The sequence below is a fragment of the Platichthys flesus genome, chromosome 3, assembly GCF_949316205.1.
Source record: "Platichthys flesus chromosome 3, fPlaFle2.1, whole genome shotgun sequence".
NCBI classification, from domain to species: domain Eukaryota; kingdom Metazoa; phylum Chordata; class Actinopteri; order Pleuronectiformes; family Pleuronectidae; genus Platichthys; species Platichthys flesus.
This window is the reverse complement of record NC_084947.1, coordinates 14137541-14164400: the sequence shown is the minus strand read 5'-3', so window position 1 is coordinate 14164400 and position 26860 is coordinate 14137541. Positions and strand designations below refer to the sequence as shown.

General features: G+C 40.2%; 2 protein-coding genes across 2 annotated transcripts in view; both read right to left on the bottom strand.

Annotated features, from left to right (window-relative positions):
• Positions 1-14647, bottom strand: part of iqgap2 (IQ motif containing GTPase activating protein 2) — a 29769-nt gene extending 15122 nt beyond the window's left edge. The window contains exons 1-10 of the mRNA XM_062382126.1: positions 14365-14647; positions 10978-11077; positions 6012-6168; positions 5607-5684; positions 4434-4510; positions 2600-2667; positions 1789-1902; positions 1493-1671; positions 864-951; positions 467-630 (exon numbers count right to left, since the gene is read on the bottom strand). Of these exons, the coding sequence (XP_062238110.1) occupies positions 467-630; positions 864-951; positions 1493-1671; positions 1789-1902; positions 2600-2667; positions 4434-4510; positions 5607-5684; positions 6012-6168; positions 10978-11077; positions 14365-14410 (1071 nt within the window). The 5' untranslated portion in view covers positions 14411-14647. The remainder of the gene's footprint in view (positions 1-466; positions 631-863; positions 952-1492; positions 1672-1788; positions 1903-2599; positions 2668-4433; positions 4511-5606; positions 5685-6011; positions 6169-10977; positions 11078-14364) is intronic.
• An 830-nt stretch (positions 14648-15477) lies between these two features.
• sv2ca (synaptic vesicle glycoprotein 2Ca) overlaps positions 15478-26860 on the bottom strand; it is a 29036-nt gene continuing 17653 nt past the window's right edge. The window contains exons 5-13 of the mRNA XM_062379744.1: positions 22510-22643; positions 22014-22103; positions 21028-21138; positions 20802-20890; positions 20291-20455; positions 19975-20108; positions 19662-19868; positions 19270-19429; positions 15478-18902 (exon numbers count right to left, since the gene is read on the bottom strand). Of these exons, the coding sequence (XP_062235728.1) occupies positions 18719-18902; positions 19270-19429; positions 19662-19868; positions 19975-20108; positions 20291-20455; positions 20802-20890; positions 21028-21138; positions 22014-22103; positions 22510-22643 (1274 nt within the window). The 3' untranslated portion in view covers positions 15478-18718. The remainder of the gene's footprint in view (positions 18903-19269; positions 19430-19661; positions 19869-19974; positions 20109-20290; positions 20456-20801; positions 20891-21027; positions 21139-22013; positions 22104-22509; positions 22644-26860) is intronic.

Genomic DNA, 26860 nt, shown 5'->3' with positions numbered 1-26860 from the left:
ATCCAGCAAACTTTAATGCAATGGCTTGGAGGATAAAGTGTCTAAAAGTCCTTTCCAACTGAAGTTAAAGTGGCTGATTAGCTGATTCTTCTTCTTTATAACATAGTGTGTTTACTGCCTGAGAAGTGAAACAGCAGAACAGCAGCAGCTGCAGTTCTTCATCAATGTCTACATTAAATCTCCTCGGCCAAAGAACTGTCTTTGTAAGATGGAAAGCTAAAATTAAAAAATTCTGTTTAGAAAAAGGGTCAGAGATGCTGTAATCATTTGTGTTTCCATTTTAATGTTCTTTAAATACTTCATTGGTTTCCCTGAGGAAAGGCAAGGACTCATTTTTCATTTAAATATTTAATATGGGCTTATTTACTGAATATCTACATAAATGAAAAACATAATAAAACAGTGGTGATCTGGCTCCTTGGGCCCGATTTACAAATAACCGAGCAAACAAGCTGACTCAGCATACCTTGGATTTATGTTGGCAGTAGGTGGTAAAATGGTCCAGGTACCAGTGGCTGTTAGACTCCTGAACCCCCAGCAGGGCCAGAGCTTCAAGTCTAAGTGCAGCCAGTAGTGCAGCCGTGTCCTGCGTGGACAGTGCTTCATTCACCTGCCTTACGGCCATCTGGACTGGAGACAGCGAACAACAAGACCAGTGTCACTGTGTGATAATGCATTTTCAGTTTAGATAACTTCTGAAACTGTCTGAATTAATGTGATTTTCTTGATCTGTACATTCTCCAGATGTCCTGTGTTTACATGCACTGTCACAGTACACTGCTTTTCCCATGTATTCATTATAGTGGACATTGTTTTGGGATGGGGGGGTGGCATGTCAGGGTCATGGTAGGAAACGACCTTACTGTTGACAAAGTCAATGCAGCCCTGGATCTCCTGCTGTGTGAGCAGCTCCTCATAAACGTCTCTTTCTTCAGAAGAAATTGAGGAACTCTAAGAGATGGACAAAGAAAATAACAACGCTTAATAGATGTTTCTTTAATAAAACATAATCAATTTGTACTTGCTCAGACACATTTTTCCTCATTCATACACATGAGGCTGCATCATGTCACGTTTGAGCAGATGAAAGAAAATGGATCCTGTTTTTACAGAATTTGTGTGAAGAATGGGAGGCGAGATTTCAGATGATGTGGAGGGTTAGCGTTTGTTGAAGTACAGCTGACACTGCAGCCACTGGAATGTGCTGGCAGGGCAAGTGGAGTGAGTCAGTGCATTTGACCCCTTTCAGACCTCAGTGCAGGGTCCTCATCAGTTACTACAGCTGTCTGTACACTCTAGTCAGCGGACACCAGTTTTAGTCAATAGGCCGACATATGATATAAGACCAGACTTTGTAACCCTATTCCCAATTGGGGTTAATATAGATGTAACATTGCATCCAACCTGTAATATTGATATTACCTGTAATTATAGGAACACAATAATAACAGACAAAATATAGAGGTCAGTGAAGGGTTTGTTGAGTTCTCACCTTCCCTGTGGACTGATCCTGTTTATGTGCCTTCACGTGACTCAGTCGATCCTGGTAGTCCTGGGCCAGAGCTTCCTGGATGTTCCTCAGGATTGCATTGGGATTATTCAGGGCTCCCATCGTCCCAGAGGCCTGACCTCTGTCAATTGCATCATTGATGGCAATCACAGCAGCATGCACTTAAGATAAAGAGTGTTGGCCAAACAGACATTGGGAATTAATTCTTACAGTTTATCTTTTGAAGTCTCTGTTAAAATAGTAAAAAAATATCTCATTGAAATGGTAAGAGGACTTACAGGCAGCTTCGTCTACTGAGAGCTCGTTTGCCAGGATACCTCCAATCTTACTGAAAGTTGGCATCTGAATACCATACTTCTCCAGCTCGCTCCTCATGTTACTGATCTCCTCCTCTGGAAGTCAGATAGAGGTTTATTAATGGTTAAAATATACTGTATGCATTAAACGGGAATCATTATTCTCAAAACCTTTTTCTTTCTCTCAGAAGTAAAATGTCAAAGTACAAATATCCAAATATAATTTATTTTAACCAAAGATGAAAATGATACATGTTCATAAGTGTTCTAGTGACTTATTCAGTTTTGCTTGGAATATTTGTCTGTGATGCATAAAAACTATTAAACTGGTCTCTCATTATGAGTGAGTTCCTTACAGGTTAACATCTTAAATGTTGGTGGCACTGATGAACTTGTTGAAAAAGTTAATAACAGATTAGGTTTTGGCTGACTGCCATCCTTCGGCTGGCCACAATACCGTTTCAGAATAAGTGCATTTAAGCGGTAGAGAAAAACTTGAACATAGAGTAAACAAACAAAAAATACTGACATTTACCTAAGTTTAAATTTGAGCCAAAATGGTTAAATAAAAATTGTTCTGCATCAATGACAAAATCCCATACGAGTTTCTGAGGCTTATTCAGAACAATCAAGGGCCAGATGATTTGAAGCTTGGTTGTTTATGTGTCCTGAGAGTATTATTTGGTACTAATCTAAACATCTTAATAGAGGATGTTAAATGAAATTAAATGATTACCGATGCAGGGGCATGATGGCACACATTGATTGCAACATCCTGTTTACATGATCCTACCTGTAAAGGCCACTTTACCCAGAAGGTCCTGAATCTGCGGTGCGATGCCCAGTTTGTACAAATACAAGCTGAAACAAGACATAGGGGAGTAAATATTTACACAAAAACAAAACAAATAAAGCAGTTTAAAGCTTTAGATTTATTTTTATTTGTCATTCATTTGTGATTACTCCTGATGGCTTCTCCCCATGTGGTGTCCTACTAACAACACAGGGGGGCAGTATTGACTCAGATAACAACAAGCACTATCTGATGACTGCAAACTGAGCAACTATTTGAACAAGCAGGTGACTGGAAACCTCATTAAACTTTCATCTTGCCGCAGGTATCTGAAAAGCGATGATGAATTATAAATATCTAAGGCAGGTCGGGCACCAACACAACAGCTGTAGAGGCGATTCTGCCCTTTGGTCACAGTGTGTGTGTAAACATGAAATGCCCTCTGTCCTTCAGACACAGGGGGCTTTTGACGAATATCTAAACTCTGCTTATACTAAGGGTAACATTTAAACATGCAGGCAGCTGATTCAGTCTGATATGCAAACACAACAGCAGCTGACTGGGGGGTGATGACGGTGGCTGATGACAAGCCACAGGAGTAAAAAGCAGTCAGCTGACTAGCTTGGAGCAACTTGCTCTCTCGACAATGTGGATCCTCCTTGTTTTTCATGTCTCCCTCTTCATTTTAAATACAATTTGAGCTCTGTGTCTCAGCCACTTTGTCAGAAGAAGCTATGTCCTTTCCTTGTTACACTTTGTTCCCGTTTCAATTTTCAACCACACGTAATGAGCATCCACTGCTTATTTCAATATCTACATGCGTTTGTACCCAGGGACGTAGAGTATTCACTAGGTCTTGTGGGACTTAGACTGGACTCGTAGGAAGGAAGAGCATGTGTGTGCATAAGGAAGGAAGGAAACCAAGTCTCTCAGGACCTGACCAAAACACTTTCCAAGGAGCTCACATAACCACTCCCTCGATCTGTGTGGGGCTCATTGAAAGGGTCAGACAGATAAAACTGACTTTAGAGCATTCCAAGTCATCTTATCGGAAAAGTAAGGACCTAATGTTGGAGCTAACTATGTAACAATAAAACCAGAGTTTTTCACACACATGAAACCATGATAAAGAAGTAACCCTTTGAGGTGAAACTAAAAGTAAAGCGTTAACCGCTGAAACATATTTGATTTGCCACAAAGCCCCTGATCAATTTAGTGCTTGGAACCAGGTGACATCGCAGAACATTGAACTGCAAGCTGCAGCTATATGAACAGTGCTTTATAGTATAACATCCACCTGTTTGACAGAAATCCTAAGGAATCATAAGTAGGAATAACAATTTCTACTTCTTGTTTCATATCACTACTTAAACCTACTCTCCTATTGGCAAATGCATGAGGTTTAACGTAAGGTGCACAATATTAGCCAGTGGCTGAACTCCAGAGAAATAAAAAAATGTCATTATACATATGAGCAGCCCTCAAACTATGTAACTTAATACAAAATAACCTTGATCATCAAATCAGTGTTTGACATTGTCTGCCATAAATGAAATGGAACATTTACAGGTCACAGTTTTATTCTAGCTGCCAGACAGCAGCACTTGGCCTTCAGGTCATCTACAAACAATAGAAGTTTAGTCCACTGGTTTTCATTTCTTTCTCAGAAGCGAAGTTAAATTTGATTAGGTTTGGCACCTTTGGGAATAAGCGACTCTGCCACTGAACAAACAAAAGATTTTAGAGATCTGGGAGCAATTTTACTGTCAGAAGGGAGAAATGCGTAGGAGCTGCAAAGTGAAAAATCACTAGGTCTTTATCCGTGTAGCCTCACCTGAGTGCGTGTATGCAGTACACCACCTTGGGCATGTTTTTGCGATCGTACACATCTGTGGTTTCAGGATAGAATATCTGAAAGAAAAAAAACACAATAGGAATCAGTCCCTCTCCTTTTATCAGGGTCTTGACACTCTATTCTACAGCAACTAATAATAATGTCCTCCATGCAATGATACTAACACCTGTATATTATAATATAATCCCAGGCAACAGCAGTATATAGATTACTAAATATGTACAGCTGAATCAACACAAATCTCTTACATAATTATTGAAAATTACAAACTTCCCATTGGTAAACTGTACTCCAGTCTTATTGTATTACACTAGGTTATATCATAAAAGGTGTTAATGCTGTTGTATCCCCTTTTGTCACTGCTCTGCTGGTTTCATTCAAAAACATGGAATAATGTTAAAGCCTATTTAAGCTTATATTACCAGAATGACTATTCATAAAAGACAATTCATAAAAAGCCTGTTAATCAATAAATTAAATCAATCCCAAAGGGAAGTACAGAGATAATTGGCCATCAATTTAACTTTATTTTCATTTCCAGGATACACCTCTGTAAAGCTGTGTGAACTCAATTTCTTAAATGTGTTAAATACTGCAATGTGTCACACCTACTCTTATAGAGGTATTTCGTCACAGAGATGGAAACCTTTTAGACATTTTCTGGTAGAATTTGAGGATTTAAAACCATCTTATATGTAAATAATCTCAGGATAAATTATATACCGGCCTAGTTTTGCAGACAACTGGATAGCCTGACTCTACTCGGTCTACAACTTCCCACTTGAAGGATGGTTTCTGCCCTCAAGTATAAGAATGAAACCACTCTGACTCAGCAAAGAAGTGGGTTATCCACTTATCGAAAAAGTTGTGATTTAAATCCTAGCTGCCCTAGATGATGTGACACTGGCAGAGTAGGTAAGAGAAGTTACAGTATGTAAGGATCAAGTGTTGTGTTAATGTGTGTGAATTCATAAACCAATCCAAAGAGTCAGTGCCCCTTAGTATCATATTTTATGGTGCAAAGCATCACTTTATGGTGCAAAGCATCACTTAAAAGCTACCATCTCTTATTGGGATATCAGGCTCATTGGGTTTCTACACTAAACATGTTTTTGGGGATTGTTTGACATGTCTGCATCAGTAACGTTTTACCTTGGGGAGGCCCACTGACTCCATAGCTCTGAGCCACTGCACTGTGTTGTCAGTGTGTCTGAAGTGCAGTCCTTTGCTCTGGAGATGAAAATGAGAAAAAATGGCAACATTAATACAAGGAACTGCAAAGAGATGCTTGGAAAATGTCCCACTACTGACAATGATAAAGGATTTGTTATATGATTATATACAATATATAACAATAATTACAGAAAAGCAATCGTATCATCAATGAATGCAAAACACATTCAACAGTTGATCTGGCTCACTTACAACCAACACCCCCCCTACTGAATAACCAAACTGATTACAACAAGTATTGTTTAAAATTCAAGGAGGAAAAAATGGACCTTACCCAAAGAGGGAAGCTTAAAATGTTTTGAAGGCAAAATTATGGAGACTTGCCTTATAGCGGGCCTGATCTCTGTCATAGATCCTTTTCTCCGACACCATCTTGGGGGCAAAGAAATTGGCGAGTTTTCCCAGATACACGCCATTCCTCAGCCCTTCTTCCAATTCTGTGGTAGCAGGTAGGTCCTCCTCTAAGCAGGCCTCCATCCACCTGAAAGTACACAAACATCAACCTCAGGTACAGTTCTCATTGTCTAAGAAACTAAAATCCCCAGAGTATTAAGATGTCATGCTCAGTTTATTGACTCCTTTCTAATAATTCACACCATGTGATGCTATTCATTCAAAAACACCCTCTCTGGTGTGTTTACCTTGGCACCTGAGATCTTAGCCTGGCTTTCATTAAATTGGCACCAGTCATTCAGTATTTATTCATTACACACTGAGGCTTTTGCTGCTACAGTTAACTGACAGGTTTTTGGTTAAACACCGTGACAAATGTGTTGCTGAGATAACTGTATTGTTACAGGCAACACTAACACTGTTCCCAACCTGCTTTGGGAAGGGGGCTGTGGAAAGAATGGCAGTGTGACACCATGTGAAGGTACAATTTCGGGTTAAGGATGATTAAATTATCAAATAATCAATTAATCTAGAGTCTTAACTGATCAATGGCAAAGGTTAATGTGTTTCACTTCAACAATGTCAGTGGAAGTGAATCTCAGACGTTCGAAAAAATAAAAAGAGAACAGAGAATATTCAGTTAATGTTGAACCATCTTTCTGACTGATGTCATGTCCCTTTAAGAGGTTGAATCGTGACTTCAGACCTGCAGCCTGTGCCAGTCGATTCCCTGAGATCTTAGCAAAAATACATTCCTAAGTGCTAGTGAATGATTTGTGAGCACTGTGAATCATCATGGTCTGAAAATCTGTTACACATTATCTGACTGCCTGGAAGTGGGACACCATATTTATTACTTCGGTCACACCACAGCCCTGATTGATGCACAATGAAATGACAAAAAGTGTTGCTCGTCATTGTACAGTTGAGTATAGCTTTTGTAAAGGTGTTCAGTGCGCGTTGATATAGTTTGTTTACATTTCATTTATGAGTTTCATTAGTACCAGCAACTCCTGTGTACTTTGAGCCTTAAAGCAATAAAGTGTACCTTCCCACATGCAGGCCCACGGACACCATGTTTGTGTTAATTAAGGACAAGTGGGTGCTACAGATACACTCTCCCACAATAAGTGTCAGCACATTAAGGATAACCACAACACATCATGTACCATCAATATAAACCCAGTGAGGGGAGTGGGTGTGGCACTTTAAAATGATAAAGCATGTGCGAAACCAGGAACGTCAGCTGATGCAAGAGAAACCCTACACCATACTTCAGTGTTTTGTAAACTGGACAGTAAAAAAAATGGCTAGCAGCGTGTTTTTTCTTTGTCAACCGTCATTTGCCCCAGAGGTTACAGCAGAGGAGGGCAAAGCCAAGAGTAAAGCAGATATGAAGCAATTCAAAGGCGTCCGAAATGAAACATCCTGTAATTCTCTGGGTTTGAACAATGTTGGAAACATGTTGGATAATACAGGAACACATGTCATAACATAGATCTAGTCCTTTTTTAAGATATTTTTTACAGGTTAGGGATCAAAGAAAGTTCAAGACATTATTACATATGTGTCTGGCACTTCACCACAGATTGAAACCTGGTTATTGGTTAAACATAATATCAGTAATTCAAGGATGATTTTCTTAGTCAATTACTGGTATGGTTAAGATTACCAGGTACAGGCTCTTCTCCCAAATCTAATTACCAACACTGATGTTGAGTAGGCATTTCTGGACCTGGTATCAAGCAGATGCTATTGTAGCATCACCATAATGATGAATCAATTAAACTACAACAACGGACACAATGTTGCCTGACAGGAAAAGCCCATTTGTAGATGAATGACTTCAAAAACGGATACAGACACAGGGTCCTCTCTCTAATACACTCTTTGTGCAGCTATCCTTATAAGGACTTCCCATTGACTTCCAGTCTAACCAAAACCCGTATCCTTAACCATGAACCATTCATACCAAACCTTAACCTATAACCGCAATTCACATGATACCCCTATCGCTAATTAGGACCTCCGAAATTGTGTCCTCATTAGGCCCGGGCATTGTTCCCAATGAGGTCTACTGGTCCTGACAAGGTCAGTGTTTATGCTGGAAAAGGTCATAAAGAAGTGACACACACACACAGATGATTGCATAGAAAAGAAAAGGAAAAAAAACATACCTGTCTAAAAAAGAAAGCAAAAACATTGTGGGCGGGAATATGAAAAAAGTCAAAAGTAACATCCTGCATGGGCAACAGAGCTTCACTTCCTGTACTTAGAACAATGCAGGGGGAATTTGTCTCCTGAAGCAAGACAGGGTATAGTCCTGTTTACAACCCTCAACAGCAGGCCTTCCTGTCATTGTCCAATCTGTGGCCACCGAGCTCAACACAACACAGCTCTCTGGACTGCCGGACTTTAAGTTGTCACATCTCAACACATATTTAGTAAACTACAGTCCTTTGTTTTAAGCTACAGTATTTCTGTCTACAAAGTTTCTTCTTGCGTCATCTAGCTTAGTCATGCTGGTCATGAGTTTGTATTTGTGACTTTGCCTCTGTGTGTGCAAGGAGAGAGACTTAAATTGTGTGCTGTGGGACAGGGTGTCTATACAAATTAGGATAGTATCATTCACATCTCAAAATAGCTCAGGAGTGGACCTGTATCGGTCATGCCAAAACCAAAATGGTCAGCATCCAAAAAAGCTACTAGTTTAAACCAGCAACTGTTTACTCTCCAGTGAGGGTACAAAGTCTGGTTACAGTGTGTGTGTGTGTGTGTGTTTGTGTACTGACAACACCACCCACAAAGTTAAGCTCAAAACATAGAAGACTTTGAACAATAAAGCATGTAAAGTTTTCCGGCTTCAAATGAAATATGCAAGTAGATCATATGTGACATTTTGACTTTGGACAGACCTAGATTTATTCCAGTAGTCTGTCTCTTATCACAGCAGACGTCGAGCTGTGTCACAGTAGATAAAGCAGAGGTATAATTTTTTTGTTTTATTTCTTTAGTCGAATCTTGATTAGCACCAGCATAAGCTTCTGCTATTCATCACTCAACTAATAGAATAAACAATGACGTAAATATGGAGGAGAAACAAATTGTCACCCTTTGAACAGTCATGAATTAAAATTGCGAAATTGTGTGAATCAATTAAAATTCAAAAAGAATGAATAACAAACTAGATGTTTCTTCATTCATATGAATAAATAATAATTACAAACAAACTTCATTGTCCTAATGACCTGACCTTTTATACATGACGAACCTATGGATTAAAAAAAAATTAACAAAGAATTATCTTTGCATGTCCAATAATACAATTTGAACTTGCTAAATAAAGGGGTGTTTTACAAACATTTGCCTGCCTGTGCATGGTCAAACATTTGTCACTACCAATGTTCTGGAGTTTGGGATTCAATAATTTCTTCTTATAAGATCATAACTCAGGTGTACGCCAGAGAGTTGCTTCCTCAAGGCTACCTGGCTTCAGTGACTGCTGACTCCTGACCCAAGAGAGCAGGACCTAATCCCATGCTCTCTGTGGACAACAGCTTCATTAGACTTGTGTCTTAATCCTAATCGAATGTGACACCTCTCCCGGAATAGAGGCTCCATTGCACAATTACCAGGAGTGAGGGAGAAGTCAGTGGCACTGGGGTGGTGTAACAGAAAGCCACAAAGTAAAAGTGTGTGTACGAGACTAAAATAGTGGCCATTTTGTGGTTTACCATAGTGTCTCACTAAAGCAACTGTTCTCTAAACTGTAAAGTAAACAGCTCAGCTCTTACAATAAACTTTTAGCAGCAAACGGCTCCAAGACAAATGTGTCATAATCTAGGTGTGGCCCAGTTACTGAATGATGTATGACTGAATCTGTGCTTAGTCTAGCCTGACTGCCCTTGTAGACCCTTATTATCCCGTGACATAAGCAGATGATGTAGGCTATTCAAACAGTCTTTACAAAGTCAAAGTGCATGTTTGGTTGTCAAACAGTAATCTTGTTGAATCACCACTAAACTACAGCTTGCTAAAATGGATTTGAGCATAAATATTCCATTTTGGGAATAATCTCTTCATGACAGGGAGGGGCTGTCACAGATCACCGTGTTAAATAGGCTAGGTCACACTTCCTGTTCTTGTCTGTTCAAGTGGATGCCCCAAGACAGGAAGTGGTTTTGTTGAAGCACGTTTTAGTTTTGCTCAGGCACCTTGATTCTTCATCAGATTCATGTTTTCTTTAGAATTACTATTGAAAAAGATTGTGGAAATGAGAGCAAGCTAACAGGAAAAAAAAATATCCACTTCCCATACTCAAATATATCAAAAAACTTTCTAGATTGTTATTTGATTCATTCAACAAATAATGACTTTAAAGGTTGAGTGTGTAAGATTTAAGTGAAAGGGATCTATTGGCAGCAATTAAATATAAAATAATACTAGTGATAATTTCACTAATGTGTTTCATCTCAATTGTCTGAATTATTGTTTTCTTTACGCTCAAATGAGCTCTTAATATCTAAAGATACTTTATATTTACTTCAGGAGCGGGTCCTCTCTACGGAGGCCACCATGTTTTTTACACTTTCGCTGCATCACTTAATTTCTCAAACACGTCCTGCTGCTTTATTATCTGCATAACAAAGTGCAAACGCAAACTTGTACTGTGAAACTGTTCTAGATAATCAAACATGAAAGAAACCATGGAGTGCTTGACTCAAATAACCCACCCATATTCCAAGGAGCTCCGAGATGTGACAGAGTAAACAACCTAAAGGAAAGTGGTTGGCTTTAGTCAGCAGTTGCCATTAAGCTGCTCTTATCTCCAAGGTTGTTTCCCTTCATCCCTCCCTCCCGCCTTCCTGCCAGCTCCTTGTGTTGCCTCACTTCTTACCTTTTGGCCTCCTCCAGGTGACACAGGTACTCATAGGCGATATTCTGTCGTCTCCTCTCGTCCATCTCCTCTGCTGACAGCCTCTCATCATCCTGAATGGCTGAAAAAAAAAAAAAAAAAATCTTATATCATGTAATTATTTGTTCAATATGCTAATGCTTGTGCCTAATAAATTATGGTGAAACATAAAAAAATATATAAATACCTCCACCAAGGAGGGTTTGGGCATTACTGAGGAAAATGCTCAATACATTTTAGTGAAGAGCTGGACCATGATTTCTTTTAGCATTGCTAGGTAGAGCTATTTTTCAGAAAAATATTTGTGAATGAATGAAAAACTTCCGACATATTTAAAAGGGATGGTATTGATGAGTGTGTGCAGTTTTATATGTATCCAAATACAGATCTGGCAGAGGTATACACTGTACTGAGGGCAATTCTAGTTTTCAGAAGAGATCAGATCCCAGGAAAGATCACTTCAATAAGAGGATTAGCCAGTGCAGGTTTAAGAATCATATATATACAGTAGGTTATCTTTAACATAACAGCTTATTTATCCACTGTACAAATTCACATTTAAATTATTCTCAAAATAATTTGGTAATTAGACGGACATTAAAAGTTCATTGTAAGCGGATGCATGCAAATTGTTAAATTATTTAGCTGATACTTAGCAGTAGGATTCTTACTGGTACATATATAAAAGGATAAATTGACAGGTTTAAAGCAGGATATTTATAAAGGGGATCTAATTGATTTTGTAAGAGTTTGATAACCCCTCAGACATTATCCTCTAACACACGCTCCACTGAGCCCCTTTATGTGGGAAAAGAAAAGCTCATGTCGTAGTGGCCTTAGTGGGGTGTCTAAGTAACTTCTGCTGAGAGTTGACCTTTACCTGCGGCTTAATGAGATCCAAGCCCCCCCCCCCTCAAAATACTTCTTACCCCACTCTAATCTAATCCAATCAAATCGCTTTATTTCTGGCTGAGTGAAGGAACAATGTCTGCTCAGTTTCAAAAACAGAACTTTATCAAACTGGACCAAGAGCATTGTCTCGAGTTCAACTACAGACCAGCAGCGTTGAGATCCTATCCTTTTAATGATAGGATCTCAAATATCATTGAATAATGCGCATACTGCAAAGATTCATGCAAAAACACAACAGAGTCAATTTATTTTTTGTCCACATGCAACATGAATTTAAAGTGTTGGAAAACACTTTGAGTCACAGGGGCATAACAAACAATACGTAAAGGACAGTGTTTCAAATATGAAAGTCGGGCCCTCCAGACACTTTGGAAGACACCACACGAGCAGTATGGAGGAATGTTATGTTTTTTTCCGTTGTTTTATTACGTCTGAAGAAGGAGTCACAAGTTACTTCAACTGCATTGGATCTGGCTGCAACACTGGTTACCTCTGAGACAGCCGCCCCTCCATCGGCACAGTGGTGAGTAGATAATGAGTGGATTTACATTTTTCGGGGAACTATCCCTTTAAGTGAAACTGGTTAAACCCGTTTATTGATCAACTTAAATAATAGTTTGTTAATCCCAGTGCTGCAAGGGTAGATTTAGAGTTGGAGCCCTGTAATGCTGAACTGTGCGTCAATTACTTAGTGGAGTCATGTCATTTACAGCATGTTACGCCTGCAGATCCTTTATTGTACTTATTGTTTTTGCAGTGCAGCATCGAAAACGATTTCTCTCAGGAACATATATTCTGTTCATGAAGTCTCTGTGGGGCTTTAAAGCTCTCAAGCTCTCTCCATTAAACTCTGTCTATTCATCAGCCACCTGCATCCGTTCACAAGCTCTCAATGCAGGCTTGACGCACTTAGTTGGCAGTTTATTAGGTACACCCAGCTAAAACTAATGCAGCAGTCCTGCAGCAAATCCTACGTTCGTGAAGGTTAAAAATGTTCATCTCTACTGAAATTGATTTAGAGAGAAGTTGTTATAATTGTACGATCACTTCTGAGGATGGAGTTTGTGTTGGAGCTGAACTGCACTGCATTAGGCCTGGCTCTCACTTAGCTTACCCTCACTAATATATAAAGTATGGGCTGGAAAATGTTACAGAAAAAAAATGTGTTTCAATTGCTGCCTCCAAAATGATAATTAAATGGAATCAACAGTTTAAGCAGAAATAAAACATTACAACTGTCATGAACGTAGGGTACCTTAGAGATGTGGTGGAGCGAAAGATGGGCAGCACGACTGTGCAGCTGACAAATCTAGGTCTAAGTCTTAGTATAGTGGCGTCCCTGCAAAAGTACACACACAAAAAGTGTCCCTCACCCCCCATGAGCTCTGTATCCGGCCATCCGACCACATCAGCCCAGCTGTGCGGCGGTTACAAATCTGTATGAATGAACATTGATCTCAGAGGCCAGAGCAACCCCAGTGCAGCCATTACACACTACCTCTGCTGACTCACACACACACGCACAAACACACACTTCCTGGAGTCTCTTTTCTGCACACTTGAACTGAGCCTTATATTTAACCCTCAGGATGCATTTATTGTCTTTTGTTTGTCATGAACCAGAGCTACGAGCTCTATGATTATGACTCACTGTTTGTCTTTTAGCTACCCAACTTTCTGGGGAGGCCAACTGGGAAAAACAACCCGAGGCTTTTATAAGGCTGCACATAAGGGGCAGCAAATGAAAGAGTCCAAATTTTAGTTGTGTCTCTACAATGAGTGAAGTCAAAGGCAGAAGGACTCCACTGATGACATCATTGACTGGCGTTATCTCTCAGAAGTCGTACCTTGCCCCCAGATGTGGTCAAGTGACAGGATATCTCCAGTGCAACTTTATCTAGTGAAGCATTGTGCACACGTAGAGCATTTACTTGTTTTATACATCACTCAGGTACATTCCTGGCATACTAATGGACACAGGTTATAGATTTCTCCGCAGCAGCAGCCAAATCCCAAGTTAATGGTTAACCTATGAGAAAATGCCAAATGTGTAGAGAGGCTGATAGGCCACCATTAAATAAATAGATGATAAAAGACTCTGAGTGCACTTCAAGTGAAAAGGTGCCGTTCAATGGGAGGGTCGGGAGTTATCAACACCTTTACCCTGGAACCCAAACTAAACTATCTCCTAACTTTAATTTAACAAACAGTGAAGTGAATATTCAACTGTGACCTTTTCAAGTTATAGTTTGTAAACTCTCATTCGCGTCTGACCACGTTGAACGTCACTTTTCTGCCACACCTACAGAAGGCGCCCCGCTGCTGCTCAGCTGGAGCTCAACCACCTGTTGCTGATCAAACCTCCCGGTGAAGGCACCACAAACTCCCGCTAGCTGGTTGAAGGCTCCCCGTGACTGTAACCGCCGCGTTAGCCGAATAAAACCCCGCGCTACTTACTTCCATAGCGAGGCTTTTGTACAGTGGCGGTTTCTTCATGGTGCATCCTGCCTCGTTTCCTCCTCCACTCGTGTGAACTCGTCTGAACTGGAGCGCGCTTCAGCCCACGAGCAAACTAACGTTACAGCCCGCAGAGCGCCGCGCCTCCTCCCCGGCCGAGTCGATGAGCACAAAATGACAGAAAGTGTCCTTCTCAGGAGTCACATGTGAAAACAAACCGACTGTCACTGGCAGACCACCCCCATGCTGCGCGTTCTCTCCTCGGGCTCTGCTCCCCCGCGGCTCGCCGGGCTCCTTATCTGAGGTGAAATGATTGACGGGACAGGACCTGGACTTTTAGCACCTTGCGCCATCTGCTGGTCAAAAAGGTGCAATACACTGCTCTCACTGCGAAGGGACGACCATGGGGAAGACCACCACCAGGGCCGCTTCTAGCCATTTGGGTGCCCTAGGCGTAAATGCTTAGTGGTGCCCCCAACGGTCACAAAACTACATATGAGCTGTTTCTCAATTCGTTTGTAGACCAATTACCTCCCAATTCCAAGGCTCCTCCAAATGTGTCCTTCCACCCCCCCTTTACAAGCAGATGCAAACAATAGGAAACAGTGAAAAGGCAAACAATAAGACACAATTAAAAGCAATTTTATGATCACACAGCAATAGCGCACATTATGAGAAAAGCAGCAAGATAAAATACAATAAAATTATTAAAATAGACAGAAAAGTAACCTCTGGTCCAAAGCCTTTGTCTATGTCCAGAAATAAAAACTTTAAATCAATTCTGAACTGCACTTAATAGAAATTAAATAAAAAACTAACTTACATACTGTAAATAAAACACAAATTAATGTAATTTACTAACGTGTATTCTGAAAAATATAGTCTTCGACTTTTTTTTCTTCGAGGTTTTAAAATAATTGTAATTAATTGTATAAAAAAATTGGAATTATAGGCACATGTATACAATAATATATATATGTAATAGCATTTTTTTTTACATCTGACTTTATTAAAGATGCTATACCTAGTACTCTAATAATGTCAATAGCTTATTTCAGACACTAGATGGCAGCATTACTTTGAAATTATGTTTGTAGGAACTATAAGGAACACAACTTTATTGAAAGTGTTTCTCTGCATGTATTCACACTAAGTTTCCTATTACACAGGGGGTTGTCCCTTATTATATTTTCACACATATCAATGATGTTACATACAATTTTGGAAACACAATACTGCAGCACAACTGTTGCATAAACTCTAACATGACCATACAATTGACACAGCATTTTCTACAACAGTTTCAGCAAAACTGAATTACCTTTGTGAAGATAGACTTTATTTAACAGTTGTCTTATATTACACTATTTAACTGCAATAGTTGTATTCACACCAAATAGGTTGACTAATGTAAGTAGTGAACAAAAGGGAATGAAATTTACTAAATCTCAAATGTCTTTAAACAAGTGCAGTAATGTAATGTGTAAAAATAACAGAAGCACAGAATTGCTTTGCTAGAGAACATAGCTTTTATTGTATATATATTATTGTATATATGCAGCACAGTCTGCAATCCCTGCCTTTCCAGTTTTACACATTATTCACAGAGCATCATTTGGCAAATATTTCTTCACATCTTTCCACACTTACAGATCTCTGAACACACAGCTCAGTCATCCTATGACTGGCATACAATAAAACACACAACTGTATTCTCCACATACACTTAATTACCTCCATAAATGGATCAACAGAGTGATACATTCACATTTTCTTCAACAAAACTCTTAATATTGCCATCATTTTCTGCCAGAAGAAGTTTACAGTAAGAACGCAAAGTTGACCACAAAATAATGGAAGTTTTCTTACATACATGCAAGTTGGTGCACACACACACACACACACACACAAAGTAGCAGGTGAGAAGGGAGTTAAGCCAAGGACACACAGAGATGTACAACAGAGATACAGGAGATGGATTTATCACTTTGACAGAGCAGGAGACACATGAATCGATCAAGGATTTTATACACATTTAACCCAGAACTTCACCAATATCAGCTTTGATATGTACATAATATTTATACTCGTGCATCCACACACACACACACATACAGGATTAGCTTTCCCATTCTTACACACACTCGCATAAACACACATAAATACAGTACATAGAGAAAGAAATCCCCCAAATACCTCAAACATAACAAGGAACATGAATTCTCCCCAGTATACACAAAAGGGAGACCAGCCGAGAAACATACAGATCAGTACTTCACTGCAGTGACGCTGGGCGAAAGTCATTGCTTTTGACATCAGTGCATTCATTTAATATATGTATGTCATACTTTAGTTTCAAAATATTTAAATCATATGGTCAAAAATATCTATCGCACAATAGCAGCACACCTCATTATGTGTTTCCAACTGAAAATCTGTGAAAACGATAGGTTTATGGAAATTGAGTGTACAGTACCAGTTTGGAAGCCTTTTTTTATTTATTTTTTAAATAGTCTCGAGAGCCGTTTGCAGATCAAGAAACTACCTCTATGCTGCAATAACACAGAAACAGGGGAGAACTCTATTCAGCTATTAGCCACAGAAAATACAACCCGCAAGGACAAAATAAACAAGACTGCAAGAAGCTCAACAGTCTCAGCTGTTTAAATATATTTGATTGCTAAATATTTAGAGGTATTTTAACATGTCACCCCCTTGGATATTCTCAAAGATGAATTGAGGCTCCAATGTTGAAAGACAGGACACATCAGGTCAAGGTAGATCATGTTTTCAATTGTTCGATTATGGCAAGTTCAAAAAAAAGTTTTCCCTAGTTAAAAATCGAATTAATCATCAAGATTTGTGTTTGTTCACAACAGCTATCGAAACAAACAATGGGCCGATTTTTTCCTAGATGATTTGAATAAGACACAAAATAATTTTAAAAAAGCCAATGTTTCCTTAGGAGACACTTTCCTCATGGGCGGCACAAAGAGGCCCTGACTGATATTTACATTATTACTTTATAGTCTTGCGTTGTTAACTTACACCATATGATCATATTATCATACACTGTCACTAGTCGTAGCAACAGTTTTTTTTCTTCATGAGAGGAGGAGGTTTTTCCCAGAGAAATAAAAGCTTTATAAAAAAAGGGGAAGACTAATAAAGGAGAAGAGGTTCACAGCCTAACAAATTCCACACATAATCACAAATCCCCCATGAGTATTTGATCTATTCACTTCTGTTTTTCCGTTTCTGTCTGATCCTCGTATCCCCCGGGACACCACATGACTATGGGCAGACTGCTCCAGTTAAGGAGAGGCACATTTAAAAAAGGCCATTCAGTATTTTTAAAAAGGAAGCAGCATGGCATGACATGTGAATGCCACCGCCACGAGCAAGATCCAACACAAAGCTAACTAATCTCAGAGGGAGAGCTCATCAGAGAGCCTTTGTAGAAATAATACACGTGAGCGACGACCCACACTAACAACACTTGGATAAAATCAGTAGAACTTCTACAATGACAAAGCAGAAAATAATGCAAACATCCTCAGATTGAACGTACTAGACAGTTATTGGTACAGGAATATACAGTTTTTCATGATGGCCTTATTGATTCTCGGCTGGGTAGGAAATGCAAAGGGCTTGGTGTCCTACTATCATTAACTCTGAAAAGTTTGCAGACGTCTGAGCAAATGTCACATTGAGCCAAATGCAGTGTTGTGTGTGTATTCTGATATTCGGTCTATTTTTGAGTATGTATTTGCGTCTCAGATGTGTGCGTGGATTTTGATGTCTTCAAGCACAGGGACTTTCTACACACTATCTGCAACAAGACCTGTGCATGTGGGTCCTGTGGGTAAGCCAGCTGTCATACCGGTGTGTCGTGTGCCTGCTCTGTCTGATCATCTATTCCTGATGTTGTCAAGCAGCAGGTTGGCTGTGCTCATTACAGCTTGTTTTTCACTTGTCTCCCCATCTGGCTCGTCTTAATAAGACCGTATCAATATTAAAAGCCTTGAGCTTTAACCAAGCGGTGACTCTGCGCAGGATCACGGCTGCAGCGGCAAGGTGCAAAGACTCACTGAAACTGAAACTCCAACAAAGTCTCTGAGCAACTCCCAGATAATACATTCACAAAATGACTGAGGTTATTATTAACTTACACTGATCGTAGGAGTTGTATGATTGCACCGTGAAAAGGTGGCTTCACCGAGGTAACATCATGATATGAAAGATATGTGTGAACCAAGCAATTTGCACTTTTTACCCAACGCTGCCTGAGCGTCCTCTCGGACTCACCCAGGTTTGATCCAGTTTTTTTATGCTGATGAACGCCACAACGGTGTTACATGAGAACATTTGCCCTGGTGTCAGGCAACCTGAGTCCGACCAGGCCTCCACAAACGAGCACGGACGAGGCCATGAGGATGGGGATGGCCTTGGTGATGCCGACGAGTGAACCGAAAAACAGGTTCCCCAGGACGGCGGCGAGCTTACACAGAGCGTTGCAGAACCCGAAGCCTGTTCCTCTGTGGAGAGAGGGAATCAGGGATAGAAAGCATGTTTAGACAAATATATAAAAATATAAAAAACACATTTGTATAATTTTTTAAGAATTTTTTGTTTTAATTCTACATGCAACAACAGCATGTTAAGCTAGAGGGAAATATGTATTTAATAACAGCATGATTGTGCTAATTTAACAGAAAGGAAAGTTGGATTAACTGTTTTTTGGAATTCCAATGTTTTTTTGAATTTGTACAATTTACAGGTCTTTATTTAAAGCTCATATTTTTGCTGTATTTTTTAACAGAATTATTCCGGCAACCACAGCTGTCAGTGTTTTTTACGTAAAATGTAAATTTTTATCTCGGAGTGTGTGATAAGTCAGCTCACCTCCTGGCAGTAGGGAATGACTCAGTAGTGACCACATCCAGGGAGTTCCAGGCAGAGATGCTCAGACCGTTGTAAAGGCACAACATGAAAATCATCATGGACTCACTGGTGCCGAACCACAAGAAGAAACAGCTGATGCCCGACAACACCATGGAACCACCTGATTGACAAACAGTCACAAAGAGAGTGAAGGAGCAGGAGTTAGTGCATTTGTCCTTCATTTGACTAATGTTCAGCTAAATTATTGGAGCTATAATAGAAATTGCCTTCATACTCAGTGATGGATGCTACATCCATAGTATGAATCATTTCAGCATCCTACAGTCAATGTGAAAACCAATTACTCAAGTGCACACACAAACACGAGCCCGTCCCTCAGCGCTCTTTCTTACCTAACATGGACAGACGGCCAATTTTGTCCATGAGAAGGGCGGAGACGATGTTGCCGGGCAGAACAGCCAGGGTCCCGAGGAAGTTGATGAAGTAAACCCAGTAGGCGCTGTAGTCGTCATCAAAAGTCATCTGACACCCTGTCTTGTTGTGGGTGAAGGTGCTGTTGATCACCTCTGTGCCGTCGATCAACTTGGTCTCATAGATGTCTGCAACAAAACAGATCACTCGTCTACATTGCACAACTTCCCCTGATGAATCAGAGAATCAGACATATTGCATTGAATGAAAGAATCTGAAACCCTGGTGCCTCACCTGTGTTGAAGAAGAAAGCATCAATGAAAGTACAGTTGCGGAAAAAGGAGCCCACTGACGTCACGTCATCGAAGTAGCAGTTACGAAAAGTAGAGTCAATGAAGGTGACGGACTTCAGCTTCATATTGATGAATCTGAAAAAGAACAGTAAGATTCTGTCTTTAATATTCTATCATAAAAGTAAAACAGATACTGTTCAGCATCATCCATAAGACTTAAATCCTGAATCATCCTATTTTTCTTGAACAAGTGTTCACATTTAAAACTTCATAATATCTATTTTGCCTCCACTTATCATGCTGGTAAGTTGACCTACCGGTCGTTGATAAAGAGGCCATTTTTGTGTATCTGGTTCTCCAGGGTGAAGTTGAAGGTGAAGTCCTCGATGCGTTCATTGCTGTGGATCTTCACTTTGGAGGCGTAGTCATCTGCCTGAAGGTGTTTGATGACGTCAGGGAACCAGACTGACAGCCCATAATACCTGCAACCACAATGAGACATATTCTGATTGTAGATGCTCTCCTCGGTTACCAGACAGACAAAGTAGAACACAAGGAGACACCTGCCGTTTCCATTTGGTTTTAAAAAGTGTTTTCAAGCTGTTCTTTTCTCTCTTGCTGCTTTTCCTTCCTATCTCTGTGCCAGTATTGATCCACACAATCTGATTGATTTCGAGACCATGCAGCCTCTGCACAGCAGAGAGATCAACATGACAGAGCTGTAATATGGTTTCCCAAAAGTCCAGCTGCCTAGTGCTATTATCTGACCCAAGAAATTAGACTTGTCTGGTTTTTCCACGACACAAATGACATCAGAGAGGAGCTCACCCAAATGACAGTGTGAACCACACCGTGGCAAGACGTATCATGTTTTCTCGCATTGGGTAGTTGAAGCACTTCATCAGGTTATGATAGATCTAAAGACAGACAAGAGACTTATTTCATGTCATGTGAACACCAGACAGATGCTGGGGTTGAGGCGGAGGACAGGAATGTGTTTCATAAAATGAAATAAATAGCTTCTATAAAAGTGAACAAAAATAGAAATAGTTACCCCCTGTGTTTCAGCCTTTATCCGGAAGAAAAACTTGGATACTGGGTTGCCAGACTCGGATTGCATTTCAACCAGTTCATCCAACTGTTTGGGGATCTTGATCCTGTTTACCTGAAAAATGAATCATGACAACCAGTATAACTAGACATTTAAAGATAAGAGAAGATAAGATAGGCTTTATTAATTCCGAAGTTAGTAAAGTAACACAATATAGAAAAAGGTCCAGTCGAATAACTAAGTGAAAAGGAAAATTATAAAGTGTATGCAGAGTAAATAGAAAACCAATGCCTAATAGAAATAATAAAGTAATCACAATATTTGGCGACAGATCAAGAATTTATGAAGGGGCCAAAAAGGGGCCAGAAATTACATAGAGGGGAAACATCAATATCCAACATCCAGACACGGTTCCTGATTCAGTAAGTTGCACATTTAAGTCATTCATGGTTTACTGTTAGCTCTATAGCTTTGAGCAAATATTTTTTGTTAGTGTTGTTCATAATTGACAAAAAATGTTTTGAAAGAAAATACTTCTGACAGGGCAGGGGCACTTCAGGGGCCAATCCGATTTTAGCTGGGGCCAGTGCCCCACTTGTCTCGCCCCTGCTCCTGCTCCTGACTTTATTAGGAAAATCAGGGTAATCTATATTTGGGTAATGTTAATATCGTGTGATCATCTCCAGAGTGAAAGCATCACAATATAATATGACAGTAATGAAGTGAACATAAACAGTGTGTACTGCAGTAAATGATCAATTCAAGAAACGTGTTGACTAAGAGGCTTTCCCAAAAGTGCAGCTCGCGCAGCACATAAGCCTGAATGACACAAAACAGCTTTCAGAAGCTTCATAATACAGATACGATCCCGCACGGTGAAAGCGTAAAAAAAAACCTGTCCCAGTGGCGGCAGAACATAAGCCTCTTTGCTTCCTTAAGCATCAAGGAAACCCGGCAGAGACGGCGCCGCTGCAGAACCAAACACTCACGGTGAAGACTTTCTCCGGCTGCCCACGCGCTCTCATGTTGGTGTCGTGGATCTGTTTGAGGATCATCCAGGCTTCATCGTGCTTCCCCACCTGTCAGGAGGGAAGGCGAGGGAGAGGAGGAGAAAGAGAGAGGACGAGATAAAGCATGTGTGCGGCACACAAAACACAGACTCTTTGATTTCTCCCAGATGGGCCAAAATGATGAGAGTCACGACAACAGTGACTCACTTTACTTCAAAGGCTAATTATCCAGCAGCAGAAAACCTGCTGTCACAGATCTCAGCTTCTATTCTGTGGCTAAATGTCTTTAAGCCCTGGATTCAGATGACTCACTGAGGTTTGGTCTCATCACTGTGAAAATGTCCAAATGCTCTTATATTTGCTCGATGTAGTTTTCTCGAGATGGTGTGTGACACAGTACTGTGGTGTGTGGAAATGCTTGAGATACGGATTCAGAAGAAGAGTGAAAGCTGCAAAACTGTGTCATTCTGTTTACCTCGAGGTAGAATCTGGGGCTTTCAGGCATGAAGGTAAGAGCCACCACGGCACACACACAGGGGAGAGCGCAGACGACCACAAACACCCTCCAGCTGTGAAACTGGTACGCTGAGCCCATACTGAAGCTCCAACCTGTGAGGGGTGAAACAAAGAGTGACCGTGAGAATCAGATAAGGACAGATGACACGGCGGAATAGGAAGTGCTCTTGAAGTACTTGAAGTTGACATGACAAATACTACATCTTCTTCCAAGTTTTGAGTACAATCCTGAATTTGTGAAGTAAATAAACTAAACCTGGTATAGTAAAGATCATTTATATGTGACCAATACAGCAGAAATGGAATCTGACATGAAACAAGGCCATTGCAGTTGTCCGACAAAATAAAGCTGATCATCATATTGCACTACATAGAGAGTAATAAAGACAACATAAAGCAAACACTAGAATAATAATTATGATAAGTTTTCTTCTATAACAGTTTTCACCATAATATAAGTGTGATGAACTTGTAGTTGCGTATTTACACTCCCAGCATATACAGACACAATAGCTAGTTGTTTCTGAATTAAATTTCTTGCTGCTGTACAAAGGTTGAGTCCAATATTCACTCTCTATGTAACATTGATTTTGTCTCCACCACCTACTGAGGAAGGAAGCTTATCTGCCCAGAAAATGCCTGTTCACCAGCTAGTCTCTATCTGGTGCTGGTGGAAGGTGAGAGTGAGCCAACTCAGTACATCTACCAACAATAGAACCAGACCAATGAGTTACAAGATGCTATAAAGCTCCATGTGGAGCTTTATAAGAGTGAGTAAGTGCTGCACAGTGTGATGGTAATAATCATAAGGATTCTCACTGGATTTGTCGTTTGCAGTGACTCGTCAGAAATACAAGTGGTTTCTTGTTATTTCTTTTAAAAGCTGCTTTGACATAGCTGCTGACAGAGTCCCACAATGTTCTCTGCTGATAGCCACAGTTTTTAACAAACCAAAACAATGGCTTCAAGAGGATTAAAGCTGTGATATACTCTGTGGCTCTGTCACTGCAGGCAACATGTCAAATTTTGTGTCTGAATGCAAATCTTCACCAATGTGAAAACTTTTAATTTAGAGAATAAACAACGCAGAAAAAACGTTATGTGGCTGCTTTTGTGTTATGTCTTTTTAATTTTAAAGTTTGAAAACTCAAGACTTCTTAGGAATCATATATATATTACGGCTGATATTTTGGTATCTGATATTATTCAATCCCTGATATAAAGAATCTCATATTAATCTCAAAGTTTTTGTTGAGCTCACAAATAATACTAATGAACATTTAACATACTATGGCACTCCCTTTTTCTTAAACCCAGAAATCTTTGTATTATCCATTTATAAATAATGATCTCACTAGTAAATTATAAATAAATTTGATACTTAATAAGCCTTGAAATGAGGCTTTTAGGAAGCAGTGCCAGTGACCAATATTAGATGTTGAGTATAATGTATTATAGTGGTGTATCCTCATCACTGGCTAATTCTAAAAGTTGTCTTTGAATCTCACTCTGCAAGCACAAAGGATTTGCAAATAAAAGATGGCATTTAAACCGGAGCGCTGCACGACCGCAGCCTTTTTTAAACAGAGACTGTGGCCCCGGCAGAGCGATGTGTTAGCTCTGAGATGAATGGCTCTCCGGGGGAAGCTGAGAGAGGTGCAAAGGGACAGGTTAATTGAATGTGTAGGAAAGGAATTGAGTGTTTGCTGCTAAGTTAAATCGTGTTGCACCTGATCTCAGCCCACAGGCAGTCTCCAAGACTCATTAATCATTGTACCCTACCCACACACACACACACATACAGACACAAATACCCACGCGTACCCACACAGAAAACCTCGCGGTGAGAGAGAAAAAAAGAAATTAATAACATGAATTACCATACGCAGATGACACTGACACCACTAACATAATTCTATAATGCCACATTCCCACCCACACAAGCAAAAACAAACACATAAACAATCATACACGAAAGGGCACATTTTCCTTTTCCTTTTGAAAAATAACAGTTAATTCTAAAACCTTTTCTAAACCATTCGGAGAGGAAAAGACAGACAGACTATTGCAAGAAAACATCCCACAATCTGCAATGCAATTCTTTTTCTTAACCGAACGGAGATGTTTCCTCATAGACCTTAAAAGGCACAGGCTATGACATGCAATTCAATTTAATGATTTAAGTATGCAGATGTATGTGTTGTTTCTCCAAATATTGGATCGTTTGATGCATTGCTTTTTTCTGCAAAAGTTTATTACGTAAAAGTTACAGAGAGAAATGCATGTGATGTAACTAAAGTGAGGCTTAAGTGATGCCAGGTATCAGCCCGGGTGGAACTACAAATGTACACTACAGAATATTGTGTATGTAGATCTGTATTTTTGCTGGTATTTTTCAAATTTTTTGGGGAGGAAGCACAGAAAAAGGGTTGCCGTGACAGTCGTGACCTCCCACGTCTCTCGACAGATCGTGCCTCGTGGAGATGCCAGAGGGAATTACACCATTATTCATCAACAGGCGTGGGAGAGGAGTCAGAGGGTGGGGAGGGGGTTAACACTAATGTTTATGCCAAAAAAAAACAAAACACTGCTTGGAACTAATCTCCCAGCATATTAAAATCCTTTTTTGATAGCAATACATATCAACTATAAAATATGTATTTACAAAGGAGTGTGGGCGTCCGTTCTAAGTGCCGGATGCAGCTAAAAACCGAGCAGAGAGATGGAAATGAAAAAAGCAAAGGAAATGATGTATTTTGTATCTACTGTATATTTACTAGACGTGCAATATTTGATGTAGCCTATAGAACACTACACAATGTGCAACAAAAAATATGTATTGCACAGATTCACTGGCCAGTTTAAAGTAAAGTTTTTATGCCTGGTAATCTTATATGTGCTGACTCATCTTCTGTGTGGGACAATTTACATGAGACGTGAGTCTGTGATTGGGTGTCTCTCTCGTCTCTTGTTCTTTTGTTTTGGGCTTTGTTGGGCTCCAGGAGTTATGGCTTAAATAGATGACGTCTCACCTGTCTGAACCCCTGCTTTCTCCGAATCTGAGTCCGAGTGTTTATTTCCTGTGTTTGTGTGTGTGTGTGTGTGTGTGTGTGTGTGTGTGTCTGGAGTGACTCAGGGAGAGAGAAAGAAAGAAAGAAAGCGACAGAGTGAGACAGAGTAACAGAGAGAGAAAATGGAAGGAGTTGTTCAGCAGTGATTGCCTTTTCTTACGGATATGTAGCGCGGCCTTGTGCCCCTCAGGGTTAGTGTTTCGCCCATGCCATTGGAAATCTCATTACAAGGATTATGTACATAATTGACTAAGTTTATGGTTGACTGAGTTAGCAGTGCTACACTTCACCCAGGCCGAGAGACTGCACAGAGATAGAGAGATTTTTAGACGAAAATTAGTGGTTTACATTTAAGAAGGCCTAAGTGACAATCTACAACGTCTTTAAAATATATAAAACAAGTTGAGAATTTGGGGATGATTCATCTTTAAGCTGTACCTCTGAGAAGTGTCTAATGATGTTACTCTTTGCGGTAGGTTTGCCTGGCAGCGAGTAAACCCCTGCAGCCCTCCCGTCAGTGTGACGAGGATCTGTGCCAGGCAGACCTCCTCCAGGTCTCCAGCTGTGAGCCTGGCAGGGGGGCTTCTGGGAAACATTAGGAGTCAGCGAGTGGAGGAGATAAATGAGATCTCTAATGGTGTATTAAACACCCATGCCGAGGCACTCGTGTCTCAACCCATCGCTGACACCAGTAAGTTTTGGTTCAAAGACGTGAAGGTATCTAGACGAGAGGCATTTTTTGTTAGTTGGCCGAAAGCACTGCAGCACAAACACAAAAACCACTGGTGAGCACTGGGGTGTTTATGCAGGACACGTAGTTCGCTCCTCAGAGAGAGGGAGGCAAGAGTGGTAGTGAGTGTCAGAGGGAATAAGAGCAAAGTAAGGCCAACACCGTCCCTTCAGTACGATATCAGCTGATCTGACAGCAGTGTTTCTTCATGAAGACTCACTCTGCTTTCAAGAGTGTGCTTCTGTATCTGTACAGCCATGACGCTCTGCATCCATGTGTGCATGCGTCACTTTGACAAACATGCAAGTCTTTTCTAGAAAAACTTTGCGATTGTTGTCACCGTGTGTTCTTAGGTGCCTCTGTGCATGTGTGTGTGTGTGTGTGTGTGTGTGTGTGTGTGTGTGTGTGATTTAACTCGAATGACCTCTTATGGTGTCAGATGTTATTGCCTTCAATTTCCCTTGAAGAAGACCTGGATGTGCACTGTAGCCCAGTGAAACATCATCCAT